The following is a 14792-nucleotide window of genomic DNA, read 5'->3' on the forward strand; positions in this document are numbered from 1 at the left end:
ATGGTAGTCTGTGCTGTAGAGGTAAACAGCACAGTCACAGTGTACCTTGTTTTATTTAAACTTCATGTTACATTAAAAATTTTGAAAAAGTATGATAACAATTGTGTATTTTATAAAAATTCCATGATATTGTGTGCGTTTATTTTTATCAATAAAAACAGTTGCCTTGCTATCCCACAAGCATGTTCCTTAGAAGCATGAATCAAAGAAAAATTTTGTAATTTTTAAAGCTGTAAAGAAAGAGGTTCCACTACATATACACAAAACAGTATCTCTTTTTATTCTGTATAATTTATTTTAAATTTTCACTTCTGAGATTCTTTTGACATGTAGTACTTTCAAATACTGTAAACCACACTTGTACTAGTGGTCACCTGACTTTAGAAAAGAAAGATTTTTTCTTTTTTTTTTTTAATGTTTTGCAGGAAAGAGTGAGAGATACATTAAACAGTCACTTACTGAGTAGGTCAGTTAAATTTTGAAACAAGATTTGGCATTCTGTGGCATGCATTATACTGATTTCCTTTGAAGAAACTGTCTCAGTACCATCATTACATTTTTTGCTACATTAGTCATTTCTCATCAAGGTAGAATGACCTGAAGAAGGAAACACATTCACCATCACTTTAATATTTCAGCGCATTTTCTCAGCAACACTTCTACACATAAAACTTGAATATTGTCCATGGTACATAGAACACACATTCCATCTTAAAAAAAAAAGTGTGTAAACAAATTTTTTTATCATATAAAATATTTTTTATTTCTGTTACTGTTTTCTGTTTTCAGGTGGCGTCGACATTCTTGGCAATAATTTACTCTACTCCCATCTTTGTTGTGGTTATGGTGCCAACCATAATAATCTACTACCTTGTGCAAGTAAGAATGCTTATGTATTGGACTTCCCACTTCTATTTAAATTTTCTTGTTGGTTGCACATAAATTTTTAATTAAATTCACTGCTGTTGCATATTGGTTAGTAGGCTACTTCATAAGTCATTATAATTTGTTTAAATATTTATATTAATTGCCTCAGGAGTAGCGATGAGTACTAATTAATATTTGACATTGAGCAGAAGTTTGTGGTTACATAAAAGTGGGTGTAGGAGAGAAGAGTGATTGGTGGAATGATGATGTAAAGAGAGTAGTAAGAGAGAAAAAGTTAGCATATGAGAAATCTTTACAAAGTAGAAGTGATGCAAGGAGGGAGGAGTATATGGAGAGGAAAAGAGAGGTTAAGAGTGGTGAAGCAATGTAAAAAGAGAGCAAATGAGAGAGTGGGTGAGATGTTATCAACAAATTTTGTTGAAAATAAGAAAAAGTTTTGGAGTGAGATTAATAAGTTGAGAAAGCCTATGGAACAAATGGATTTGATTGTTAAAAATAGGAGAGAGTTATTAAATGGAGAGTTAGAGGTATCAGGAAGATGGAGGGAATATTTTGAGGAATTGTTAAATGTTGATGAAGATAGGAAAGCTGTGATTTCATGTAAAGGGAAAGGAGGAATAACATCTTGTAGGAGTGAGGAAGAGCCAGTTGTGAGTGTGGGGGAAATTCATGAGGCAGTGGGTAGAATGAAAGGGGGTAAAGTAGCTGGGATTGATGGGATAAAGATAGAAATGTTAACAGCAGGTGGGGATATAGTTTTGGAGTGGCTGGTGCTTTTATTTAATAATGTATGGAAGAGGGTAAGTTACCTAGGGATTGGCAGAGAGCATGCATAGTTCCTTTTTATTAACCCCTAAGCTGTCCAAACGTAGATCTACATTTGCTCTCGTAGCACTCTGAACGTAGATCTACTTTTTTTTTTTAAATGCTTTCAAATATGGAAAAATCAAAGTCGGAGCGGTATGTGTGTAAATGTAGATCTACGTTTGGACAGTTTAAAGGTTAAAGCAAAGGGAACAAAAGAGAATGCAAAAATTATGGGGGAATTAGTCGGTTGAATATACCTGGTAAAGTGTGTGGTAGAGTTATTATTGAAAGAATTAAGAGTAGGATAGCAGATGAACAAAGAGGCTTTAGGAAGGGTAGAGGGTGTGTAGACCAAGTGTTTACAGTGAAACATATAGGTGAACAGTATTTAGATAAGGGTAAAGAGGTTTTTGTGGCATTTATGGATTTGGAAAAGGCGTATGGCAGGGTGGATAGGGGGACAATGTGGCAGATGTTGCAGATGTATGGAATAGGAGGTAAGCTATTGAAAGCAGTGAAAAGTTTTTACAAGGGTAGTGAGGCTCAGGTTAGAGTATGTAGGAGAGAGGGAGATTATTTCCCAGTAAAAGTAGGCCTTAGACAAGGATGTGTGATGTCAAGGTGGGGTTGTCAAGAGAAATGAATGCTCGGGTGTTGGCAGATAGGTAAAGAATCTAACACGAAGTGGGAGTTGTCACAGTTGCTCTTTGCTGATGACACTGTGCTTTTGGGAGATTCTGAAGAGAAGTTGCAGAGGTTGGTAGATGAATTTGGTAGGATATGCAAAAGAAGAAAATTGAAAGTGAATATAGGAAAGAGTAAGTTGATGAGGATAAAAAAATGAAGAGTCTGTGGAGATAAAGAACTTTGTCCATGGAAGCAAAGAGGGGAATGTATGAGAGTATAATTATACCAATGCTCTTATGAGTGTGAAGCATGGGGTGGTGAATGTTGCAACAAGAAGAAGGCTAAAGGCAGTGGAGATGTCATGTCTGAGGGCAATGTGTGGTGCAAATATAGTGCAGAGAATTCATAGTTTGGAAATTAGAAGGTGTGGGATTACCAAAACTATTATCCAGAGGGCTGATGAGAAGCTGTTGAGGCAGTTCGGACATGTAGAGAGTGTATAAATCTGTAGTGGAGGGAAGGCGGGATAGAGGTCAGCCTAGGAAATGTTGGAGGGAGGGGGTAAAGGAGGTTTTGTGTGCGAGGGGCTTGGACTTCCAGCAAGCATGCGTGAGCTTGTTAGATAGGAGCGAATGGAGACAAATGGTTTTTAGGACTTGACGTGCTGTTGGAGTGTGAGCAGGGTAATATTTATGAAGGGATTCAGGGAAACCAGCAGGCCAGACTTGAGTCCTGGAGATGGGATGTACAGTGCCTGCACTCTGAAGGAGGGGTGTTAATGTTGCAGTTTTATAACTGTAGTGTAAGTGCACCTCTGGCAAGACAGTGATGGAGTGAATGATGGTGAAAGTTTTTTTTTTTCGAGCCCCTCTACCTTGGTGGGAAACGGCTGATGTGTTAATAAAAAGAAATAATTTGACGTTAAATTACTTTAAAAATGAGTTTTAAATGTTAAACAATTAATGTTCAATGTATATGTGTCTCTTTTTGGTGATGTTTTCTTTTTAAGAATATCTTTTCTTATTAAAATATCGAATGTATGATGGGACTATTAATGTCTTGAATATCTCTTTCCCAGCTTTGCTCAAAGATATCTCAGTAACTAACGAATTACTGTACTCAGAAATTTTTTCATTCTTCTGATTATCTTTTGAGTTGTCTTTAATGAGTTGATACAGTAACAGTGTAATATACTGTAACATAAAAATTATATTTTGACTTTCAGGTTTTGTATGTGACCACATCGAGACAGCTTAAGCGGATTGAGTCTGTTTCACGTTCTCCCATCTACTCTCATTTCCAGGAGAGCATACAAGGTGAGAATGTTGTCACACTTGGTATTTTTTTACTTTAGTATATTTTAAATATTGAAATGCATTGAATACCCTGGTAATATTGATCATTTATATTGCTTTTTTTTCTATATGCAGAAGTAGAATGACATGGAGAGCATTTAAATCTGTAGGGGAAGGAAGGCGGGGTAGGGGTCGTCCTCGAAAAGGTTGGAAGGAAGGGGTAAGGGAGGTTTTGTGGGCGAGGGGCTTGGACTTCCAGCAGGCGTGCGTGAGCGTGTTTGATAGGAGTGAATGGAGACGAATGGTATTTGGGACCTGACGATCTGTTGGAGTGTGAGCAGGGTAATATTTAGTGAAGGGATTCAGGGAAACCGGTTATTTTTATATAGCTCGACTTGAGTCCTGGAAATGGGAAGTACAATGCCTGCACTCTAAAGGAGGGGTTCGGGATATTGACGGTTTTGAGGGATATGTTGTGTATCTTTATATGTATATGCTTCTAAGCTGTTGTGTTCTGAGCACCTCTGCTAAAACAGTGATTATGTGTGAGTGAGGTGAAAGTGTTGAATGATGATGAAAGTATTTTCTTTTTGGGGATTTTCTTTCTTTTTGGGTCACCCTGCCTCAGTGGGAGACAGCCAACTTGCTGAAAAAAAAAATAATAATATACCATAATAATACTGCCTCAGGGCAGAATTTGAAATGAGAAATCCCCAAAAACTGTTACCTGGTATGTCTTAAGGCAGTTGATAAGCAACCAAATTTTGTATTGTACACTAGGGTAATAATGTGATAAGATACTCATATTTGTTATATCTGAAAAGTGGGAAGCAGGCCTGCTGTAATAGTTGTTAAAATTATACATCACACAGAAAAACTAAAGTTATTAATCTTTTGTGTTTTGACAGGGGCCTCCACTATCCGGGCATACAGCAAGGAGCAAGAGTTTATATTAGAATCTGAAAAGAAAGTTGACTTGAATCAAGTTTGTTATTTCCCAAGTGTCATGGCTAACAGGTGAGCTTTACAATAATATGTTCATGGCAAGTGTTAAACCAGTAAGTCATACAACACCGGTGGAATGAGGAAGGTGGGGTGGGGGAATAATCTGGTTTACATATACCAAGCTATTATGTGCACAAAAATAAGAATAAATTTGGTCATAAAAAAAAAGAGCACTACAGTAATACCTTGCTAGGATTACTTATACAGGAAGGCCCCGCTTTACGGCGTTTCACTTTACGGCGTTCCGCTAATACGGACATTTCAAATTATGACCAAAACTCGCTATACAGCTCCCCCCACCTGACTTTCTAATACGGTCACCGTGCCCCACCCTGTTTGTTTACATTCTCCATGAGCTCAGTAAGCACTAAGTCTCTCCATTTTGTCTGTAAACTCCAAAATTTCAAATGTTTTTAAAAGTTATTTCATATTTTATATATACTCTGAATTATACTTATGTATACCTGTACCTAAATAAACTTACATACTGTGCTGGCATGCAGGTACACATTAAAATTGGTAAGTGTCTTATGTCTCCAGACGTCATATTAGTAATGATAATAATAATCATCGAGTCATTTAAATGTCGTATATTACGTTAATATACACATTTTCATTAATCCATCCATGATATTTTTTTCAAAATTATATAATAAACACGATGCATAACATATAAATAAGATAAATACACCCCACAGTAGAATAAATAAACATAAATGTGAGATGTGGTAGCAGACGACTTGCACAAGTGACGCCATATTAGAAATGATAATAATAATAACAATACTCACCGAGTCTCATTAAATGTCGTATATTACGTTAATATACACATTTTCATTAATCCATCCATGATATTTTTTTTTCAAAATTATATAATAAACACGATACATAACATAAAATGATGATAAATACACCCCACAATAGAATAAATAAACATAAATATAAGATGTGGGAGCCACATAACTTGTACAAGTGACGGCAAGAATAACATTTTCTCTAATCTAACATAAAAGAAAATGTGTTACTGGGGGTAACTGTAGAAAATTATTCCTTTCGTATGTATGTAAGTAAGTTTATTCAGGTATACACAAATACAGTTACATAGATTATCATACATAACAACATACGTGTAGAGAACCTAGGATAACCCAAAAAAGTCAGTGTGACTTATTTCCATTGCCTTCACTCAGAGCTTCATTTCTTCTCAAAATGATGTTACATGAGAATGGGAGTATTCTTCTTTATTAATTCTACCGTATCAATGTAGAGACAACCTGTACACAATGTAACTTGTACACAAACCAGACGTGTACACTTCGTTTGTTTACAAAACTTACGTTCGCCTGGTTTGTTTACATAACTCTGCGCCTGTCCCCTCTCATGTACTCATTCTTTCTCTCTCTCATTTATTTGTTTTATCTCATTTACTTACTCCTGACCCTACATTAAGACTACAAATATTTTAAGGTAAGTAATGAGTGAACTGTATATACATTTTATCGCTCTGGGATGCTTAAATATCATAGAATAGTATGTGTGGGTGGGGTGGCCTGGTAAGGTAGCCTGGCTATTACCATACATACCACACTTGATTTCTTACAATAAATACTACTTGTCTCACCCTAGATTAAGACTATAAATATTTTAAGGTAAGTAATGAGTGCACTATGTGTGTATTGTACTTTTTTATTGTTTTTTGATGCCTGGTTCTATTGCTAACTTAATATATGTTAGTGTAAACTTGTTATCTAGTGTTTGTATGCATTTATAAGTGGAAAAAAAGGGTGTTCCACTTTACGGCGGTTTCCGCTTTACGGCGGTAGCCTGGAACCTAACCTGCCGTATAAGTGGGGCCCTTATATCTAGACTTAATACAAGTCTAGATATAAGTAACATTTGCATTACTTTAGTAGTTGCTTTCTTCTGAACCTTATATTGTATCATTATATTTGTATTATAATAAGATCAAATTTAGAATACAATCATTTTGAATGTATAACTACTGTAATTTGCATGGCTTATAAGAAATACATAGTTTTAATTTTAATAGCATTAATTTTTTTAATTTAAAAAAATATGAGCCCATCAAGACACATTTAAAGAAAAGAGGCAACATGATAACCACATGCAGAATCATAAAAAAATTAAGAAAATAAACATTTCTTACCACCATCAACAAAACTCAGTAGCCACAATTGTAAACTGAAAATAAGTGGCATGTAAAGGATACAGAATATTTTCTTGACAATGAATGGTAGAATACTGAACTAAGATCCAGGAGAAGGTGAAATGGGCTACACTCACTGAAAACTTTTATAGCAAATAAATACTGAGGATTGGACACCAGAAGCATAGCTTCATTCCAGTAACTTCTGCATAGATAGCTAATCAAATTTATACAGTACTGTAATCACTTAATGATCTTATACAAAATATTAATGCATTTGGTATACAAAACAAATTTTATAAAAAAATAAATGCTGTACATAGGAATACATATTCTGCAAAATGATGACTTTAAATTGTTTTCTGTAATTATTTATAAGTCAGTTAAGGTATTATAAAAATATCAAATTTAGAGGGATTACAATATTTGTGAACGTAATGAATCTTACTACCTTATGTAAAATAACAATTTATGTTCACAGATGGTTAGCAGTTCGCCTGGAGACCATTGGCAACATATTGACATTTTCCGCAGCTTTATTTGCTGTCATGGGCCGAGGTAGAATCAGCGGTGGAATAGTAGGATTGTCTGTCAGCTATGCACTTTCCGTACGTTTACTACAAAATCGTGGAAAACTACGATACTTATGCAGTCAACCTCTTTAAAGATTTTTATGCTTGTTTAGATTTTTTTTTTTATATACAGGTCTCCCTCAACATTCGCGAGGGTTAGGGGATCAAGAGCCTCGTGAATGTTGAAAAACCGTGAATGTTTGGTGCCCCAATATATTGTAGGGAAATATAATACAATGCTGCTTCCTTAACTTGTCCAACCATGAACAATCATAAAGTACATGAAAACGTCGTAAATTGTACTAAATACATACGTTATGCCTTAATAACATGCATGTTATTAAATACCACTGCCTCAACCACTGCGAGTCCCTGCTACCCTCCCTCCGACCCCTGCAACTGGCAGCCAGCCCTCCCACCACTGTGTGGTGAGTGTTTTGTTTGTTCATTATTTGCTATTAAACTACAGTATAAATAATGTAAACCCATCCATGACTGCATATTAGAATGGCTATTCAGACAGGTATTGGACGGTGACATCATGTGTTTACTCTTGAACACAGCAAAGAATCAAACATTTCTGCTACTGCTAATAATAATAATAATAATAATAATATAATAATTTTTTTTTTTTTTTTTTCAACAAGTCGGTCGTCTCCCACCGAGGCAGGGTGACCCAAAAAAGAAAGAAAATCCCCAAAAAGAAAATACTTTCATCATCATTCAACACTTTCACCACACTCACACATTATCACTGCTTTTGCAGAGGTGCTCAGGATACAACAGTTTAGAAGCATATACATATAAAGATACACAACATATCCCTCCAAACTGCCAATATAATAATATAATATAATAATAATAATAATAATATAATAATAATATAATAATAATAATAATATAATAATATAATAATAATATAATAATAATATAATAATAATAATAATATAATAATAAATACGATAAAATTGAAGAAGAAAATTGTACAAAAATACGAGGGTTGAAGCAGTGGTGGAGGTCACCACTAGGGTGTTTGGGAGAGGGGTGGGATTAAATTATGGGGAATCAAATTCTGGGAATTGACACAGTTACTTTTTGCTGATGATACTATGGGAGATTCTAAAGAAAAATTGCAAAGGTTAGTGGATGAGTTTGGGAATGTGTGTAAAGGTAGAAAGTTGAAAGTGAACATAGAAAAGAGTAAGGTGATGAGGGTGTCAAATGATTTAGATAAAGAAAAATTGGATATCAAATTGGGGAGGAGGAGTATGGAAGAAGTGAATGTTTTCAGATACTTGGGAGTTGACGTGTCGGCGGATGGATTTATGAAGGATGAGGTTAATCATAGAATTGATGAGGGAAAAAAGGTGAGTGGTGCGTTGAGGTATATGTGGAGTCAAAAAACGTTATCTATGGAGGCAAAGAAGGGAATGTATGAAAGTATAGTAGTACCAACACTCTTATATGGGTGTGAAGCTTGGGTGGTAAATGCAGCAGCGAGGAGACGGTTGGAGGCAGAAGTCCTGTTTAAGGGCAATGTGTGGTGTAAATATTATGCAGAAAATAAAGTGGTTGACGCATCGTCAGTGTGGCTTTGTTTATGCTGGAGTGAGTATTAGTCTCCGTGCTCTTCCAAACATTTCACAATAATTCATTGTATTTGGTGCTTGTAGATTGAGTGTGACTGGAGTGGTTGAGGCAGTGGTAGAGGCACTGCCTCTATAACTGCCTCTACCACTGCCTCTACCACTGCCTCTACCACTGCCTCTACCACTGCCTCTACCACTGCCTCTACCACTGCCTCTACCACTGCCTCTATCACTGCCTCTATAACTGCCTCTATGCAGCGCTGTATAGCCCTTGTGGCTTAGCGCTTCTTTTTTATTATAATAATAATATAACTGCCTCTACCACTGCCTCTATCACTGCCTCTATCACTGCCTCTATAACTGCCTCTACCACTGCCTCTATCACTGCCTCTACCACTGCCTCTACCACTGCCTCTATAACTGCCTCTACCACAGCCTCTATAACTGCCTCTACCACTGCCTCTACCACTGCCTCTACCACTGCCTCTATAACTGCCTCTACCACTGCCTCAACCACTCCAGTCACACTCAATCTACAAGCACCAAATACAATGAATTATTGTGAAATGTTTGGAAGAGCACGGAGACTAATACTCACTCCAGCATAAACAAAGCCACACCGACGATGCGTCAACCACTTCCTCCACCACTGCTTCAACCCTCGTATTTTTGTACAATTTCCTTCTTCAATTCTATCGTATTTATTATTATTATTATTATTATTAGCAGTAGCAGAAATGTTTAATTCTTTGCTGTGTTCAAGAGTAAACACATGATGTCACCTTCCAATACCTGTCTGAATAGCCATTCTAATATGCAGTCATGGATGGGTTTACATTATTTATACTGTAGTTTAATAGCAAATAATGAACAAACAAAACACTCACCACACAGTGGTGGGAGGGCTGGCTGCCAGTTGCCAGTTACAGGGGTCGGAGGGAGGGTAGTAAGGACTCTTGGCGGTAAACTTAAATATGATTTGGAGGCTGGGAATTTGGCGGTTGGGAATTCACGAATGTGTGAAGCCCGCGAAAGTTGAAAACGTGAATGTTGAGGGAGACCTGTATATATACATATATATATATATATATATATATATATATATACATATATATATGGTGAAAGTTTTTCTTTTTCGGGCCACCCTGCCTTGGTGGGAATCGGCCGGTGTGATAATAAAAAAAAAAAAATATATATATATATATATATATATATATATATAAACCTTGACACTCGCTCAATTCTTACTTAACATAGCTTCTTATAACACTAATTCACTCAAGAATTTATTTGTTTTTCTTTTGTGGCAGTTACTGTTACTGTACCTACTTTGTCTACTAATGATTCTTCTGCTGCTGCTGATTCTGGTTTTGCTGCTGTTTCTACTGCTGCTGTTGCTTATCTTGCTGTTGTTTCTTTTGCCTTTTCTTCATCCTTCTTCCCTCCTTCCTCCCTCTCCTTTCTCCCTCTTCCTCCTTCCCTCCCTCTCTTCCTCCTCCCCTCCCTCTCCTTTTCCTCCCTCTTTTCCTCCTCTCTCACTTCCTCTCTCCCCCTCCTCCTCTCTCTTCCTCCTTCCTTCCCTCCCTCCCTCCCTCATTACCCTGTCCTCCATTTCTCAAGACTTTATCAAAATGCAGTGCATATAATGTGTTTTACAAGAATAATATGTAAACAGAACATTAACCCAAATCAGCAAGCATTGTGTTTCTTGTAAATATAGAAATCTGATTCATAAATGTCCTCACTTCTCTCCAACTACAGAACATTGTATTTCTTATTTCTGTTTTAGTTGTTTCCTTTCTTTTTTTCACCAATGGAATAACTGGTTTATATTGCTTCAGGTAACACAAACTCTAAACTGGCTGGTTCGTATGTCGTCTGATGTAGAGACCAACATAGTAGCTGTAGAGCGCATCAAAGAATACTCAGAGACTCCACAGGAAGCACCTTGGGAAATACCCAGTAATAAACCTCACCAGGTGAGATATAACTTCATGAAGTAAAACAGTTTAACTAACAGTTCATTGGTACACTTATAATTGTTTACCTAAAAAAATTAATATGATGGAAATCTAATTTCTCAGCTCTCCCTTTTGTATCATCTGCTAGTCTGTCATCCTCAGAATCCTCCCGATTTAAATTATTTAACACCATTATTGTTCCATCTATAGAATTTGGACCTTTTGAGAAGCACAATAACTACAGTGTTATTTGCAGCCAACCAGATTTTTAATATTCATGAATCTGTCAGATCTTAACTATAAGTCCTTTACCATATTTTTTTATTAACATGCATCATTTTCACTCTTAACTCTTTCCCTGTCTCATACATAGATCTGTGGTATTAATGTCAATGTCACTTAAATAGATCTATTTTTAAGCACAGATCCCTCAGTTATGATGTGAGAAGTAAATTTTGTCCCAGACAGTATTTATAGGTCCCAGCAATGTTTTGGATATGCGGGAGTATATAATAATAATAATAATAATAATAATAATAAGTTCCCTTGAAGCATGATGTAAGACAAGTGTCAGTCCATTGCTGCACTATCAGCAATGGACTGACAGTGCAGCCAAGGTTCATCAAATGGTGACATTTGATGAACCTTGGCTTTATTTGTTTTCACTGTTACACATAAACATGTCTGTCTGTTTATCTAGCTCTCTGTCTGTCTAGCTCTCTGTCTAGCTCTTTATGTATCTGTTTATCTCTGTCTCTGTTTATCTGTCACTCTGCTTGTCTCATTCTGTCTCTCTACTTGTCTCTGCCTCAGAGAGAGTCACTTGTGAACCAACATGTATTACACACCCACAGTTGGCAGTTGTCGCCACATCTGATCCTTCAGCAAGTGTAAATGCGTATTATTTGCCAGTCATGTTTACTATGCACTTTCTACCTACAAGCACTTTGTTTGGATTTTTTGGGTTATCCTAGGTAATTTACACTATGTATAATTGTATGTATAATTGTATGTGTACCTGTGAAACAGAGATATAGATAGAGATAGAGATAGACAGAGACAGATATAGATACAGACACAGATGGAGATAGAGACAGCCAAAGTCAATCAACCAGTCAGCCAGCTGCTGGCCAGCCAGTTGGCCAGCCAGCCTGCCAAATGCATATTACACATTCCAGAATTTTTTCTTTACTTAGGGCATAGGTTATAAGACATTCTGGCAGGATGAAACTACCAGTGGTACCAAAATTGAAAGGGTGTTACACATGGGTTAGTATCGAGGTTTTTGATATTTCCTCGACCACTTATGGCCACATCCACCTCAGAGCCACTAAACTCAGGGTCAGTATCACTTTCCTCTTAAATTGGGAGTGTTAATACTACATGACATCAGTGAATCCCAGGTGTTTGCTGCACTGTTTACTCTAGCTGGCTCAGTTGAACTGGTGCTCCCACTAGGTACTAAGTGGTCCCAGATTTTTTTATACTGCCCACACCGAGTGTTAAGACGCATTCTATACTGACCAGGCATCTGAGGCCAATCATGCCAAATTTGGTGGCAGGAAAAATAAAATGTAAATCTACACTTGGAGTACTAGTGGTAGGAATGTAGATCTATGTTTGGACAGTTAAGGGGTTAAAATAATGATTTGGAGGTGTTTTCTATTTCTTGGTGACAATTGATAAAATAGAAAACATAGCATTGAAATAAAGATGATTTTGGTGGGTTTCAGGGCCAAAAATAGCTTGAAATAGGGCTCAAAGTAGCAGAAGTATTCTATTTTTGACAATTTTGCTGAAGAAGGATAAGTGCCCCTAACCCTCGCCCTGTATTTTATGAATTTTACTAGATTATATTCCTTGTTATATTTTATTAGAAGAGAAATAAGGTAAAACTTTGACTTTATGTAGTGATGTATTCAATATGGAGGTCATGTGTAATATATGATTAATGAACAGAGGATAAGTTGCTTTAATTACTGGAATGTCTACAGTGTTTATTTTCGATTCTGTTTTTAAATTCAAATTTATTAACTGTGGGTAAAATTTGTCAAATTACCAACTTCTGTGTACTTTATAGGGTTGTTCTGATGTTGAATGAGCAGTTCCTTGTGCTCAGTCAATAGAAAGGAAGGCATACTAGCAAAATAGCTAAGAATTTATTTAAAATGAGCATTGGAATTGGTTTAAAATAGGACTCAGATTAGGCAAACTCGCCAAGGAGTAATTTATGGCCAGACTGCCAACTGCGCCTTTGTAATTCTGTAAGTTTTTAGAGATTCTCTTCTATTACAGAAGAATTTTTTTTTTTTTAATCTCATTTCTGCCAGCACTAATTTTGAGGGTCCTGACCATTTACACACATTGTCAAGGTTTCTCATTTCACATATTAGTGAATTTTTCAGATGGTTTTTCACTGGAATAACTGCTGTTCCTCAGTGTCTAACAGCTTTTTTTAATGGTTATTTGAATCCAACATTTGCAAGGGGCTAGTAACCCCTTCTCCTGTATACATTACTAAAGTTAAAAAGAGAAACTTTTGTTTTTCTTTTTGGGCCACCCTGCCTCTGTCGGATATGGCCAGTTTGTTGAAAGAAGAACAAAAGAAAGATATAAAAGAGAATTGCATCCTGTTATGACTACTGAGCATAATTGAAAAATTGTGCTTTTAAGCTAGTATTGATAGGCTTGATGCAAAATAAAGAAATAAATGAAGAAATGTAATTGTAATGGCTTTAATGCTTGTTAATATTATATTTGTGATTCTAGGAATGGCCTGAAGCTGGAGTTGTGGAATTCAACAAGTATTCTACCAGATATCGCGAAGGGCTTGATTTGGTGGTGAGAGACATTAATTGTAAAATAACAAAAGGTGAAAAGGTTAGATTTTTTCTTTCATATGTATTAATTATTATATTTTTTTTTTTCATGTTGCCCCCAGCCAGTGTGAGAGTAAACTCGCGTAGTGGAATAATGTGATCATAAACTTGTTGAAAAAAAAAAAAAATACTATAGTTTATTCTCTACTTTCTCTCGTACTGATATTTGATTTTTTCAGATTGGAATTGTTGGCAGAACAGGTGCTGGTAAGTCATCATTGACTCTAGCTTTGTTCCGGATCATAGAAGCAGCTGGAGGTAACATTGTCATTGACAATGTCAATATTTCTAAGATAGGCCTTCATGATTTACGCTCGCGGCTGACTATAATTCCTCAGGTATGTTTGATGTGTGTATACTGTAATACTCTTCACAGTCAAGTTTTCTTTTTTCAAGTTTATTTCTGCTGAAAGTGCTGTGAATATTGTCATTTCAGAATGTGTATAGTAACTGTAATTTCAGTCATACAAATATGTAATACATCTAAAGTTAGACAGTAAAGTGATATGGAACATAGTAAGAATAATCCCTTCCCTCTTCCCTACTCTCCATTCTTTTTCCTAACATCTTGCCTCTCCCCTCCCCTCCTTTCTTTATCTCCTTTCCCAGTTCCTCCATTTCCCTTCTTCCCTACCCACTTACGTTACTTTTGTGGTTAAAGACTCATGAGCAAACAGGTTAATGTAGAGAATGGTAAATGAAAGGTAAGCTGAAGTTTAGTAAGGTAGCATTTCCCTATATAAACCTGTCTTCTCAAGCCCTACATATGGAGTAAACAAGGTCTCAGGATCAAAACATTTTCATAATAAAATGTTCAAAGTGTTTGCTCGTGTGTCTTTGACCACAACTTGTCAGTATTATATACTAGATTTTCATTGTGTTACTTTTGTTTTAATATAATTGATTTTTTTTTTAAATGTAACATCTTTGAAAGTTTGTTCAATCACCTTTCAATACAGCAAAATTTAAATGTTTTTTTTTTACAGTATAAGCAGTGTGCTT

The 14792-nt window shown here is 36.1% G+C and overlaps 1 protein-coding gene across 6 annotated transcripts in view; it reads left to right on the forward strand.

Annotated features, from left to right (window-relative positions):
* Positions 1-14792, forward strand: part of LOC128687898 (multidrug resistance-associated protein 1) — a 196140-nt gene that overhangs the window by 153725 nt on the left and 27623 nt on the right. For all 6 annotated transcript variants that reach the window (XM_070083532.1, XM_070083534.1, XM_070083530.1 and 3 more), the window contains 7 exons: positions 790-879; positions 3548-3638; positions 4526-4634; positions 7271-7397; positions 10792-10929; positions 13681-13791; positions 13970-14128. In XM_070083532.1, coding sequence (XP_069939633.1) covers positions 790-879; positions 3548-3638; positions 4526-4634; positions 7271-7397; positions 10792-10929; positions 13681-13791; positions 13970-14128 — 825 coding nt within the window. The remainder of the gene's footprint in view (positions 1-789; positions 880-3547; positions 3639-4525; positions 4635-7270; positions 7398-10791; positions 10930-13680; positions 13792-13969; positions 14129-14792) is intronic.

The sequence above is a fragment of the Cherax quadricarinatus genome, chromosome 10 (assembly GCF_038502225.1).
Source record: "Cherax quadricarinatus isolate ZL_2023a chromosome 10, ASM3850222v1, whole genome shotgun sequence".
NCBI lineage: Eukaryota > Metazoa > Arthropoda > Malacostraca > Decapoda > Parastacidae > Cherax > Cherax quadricarinatus.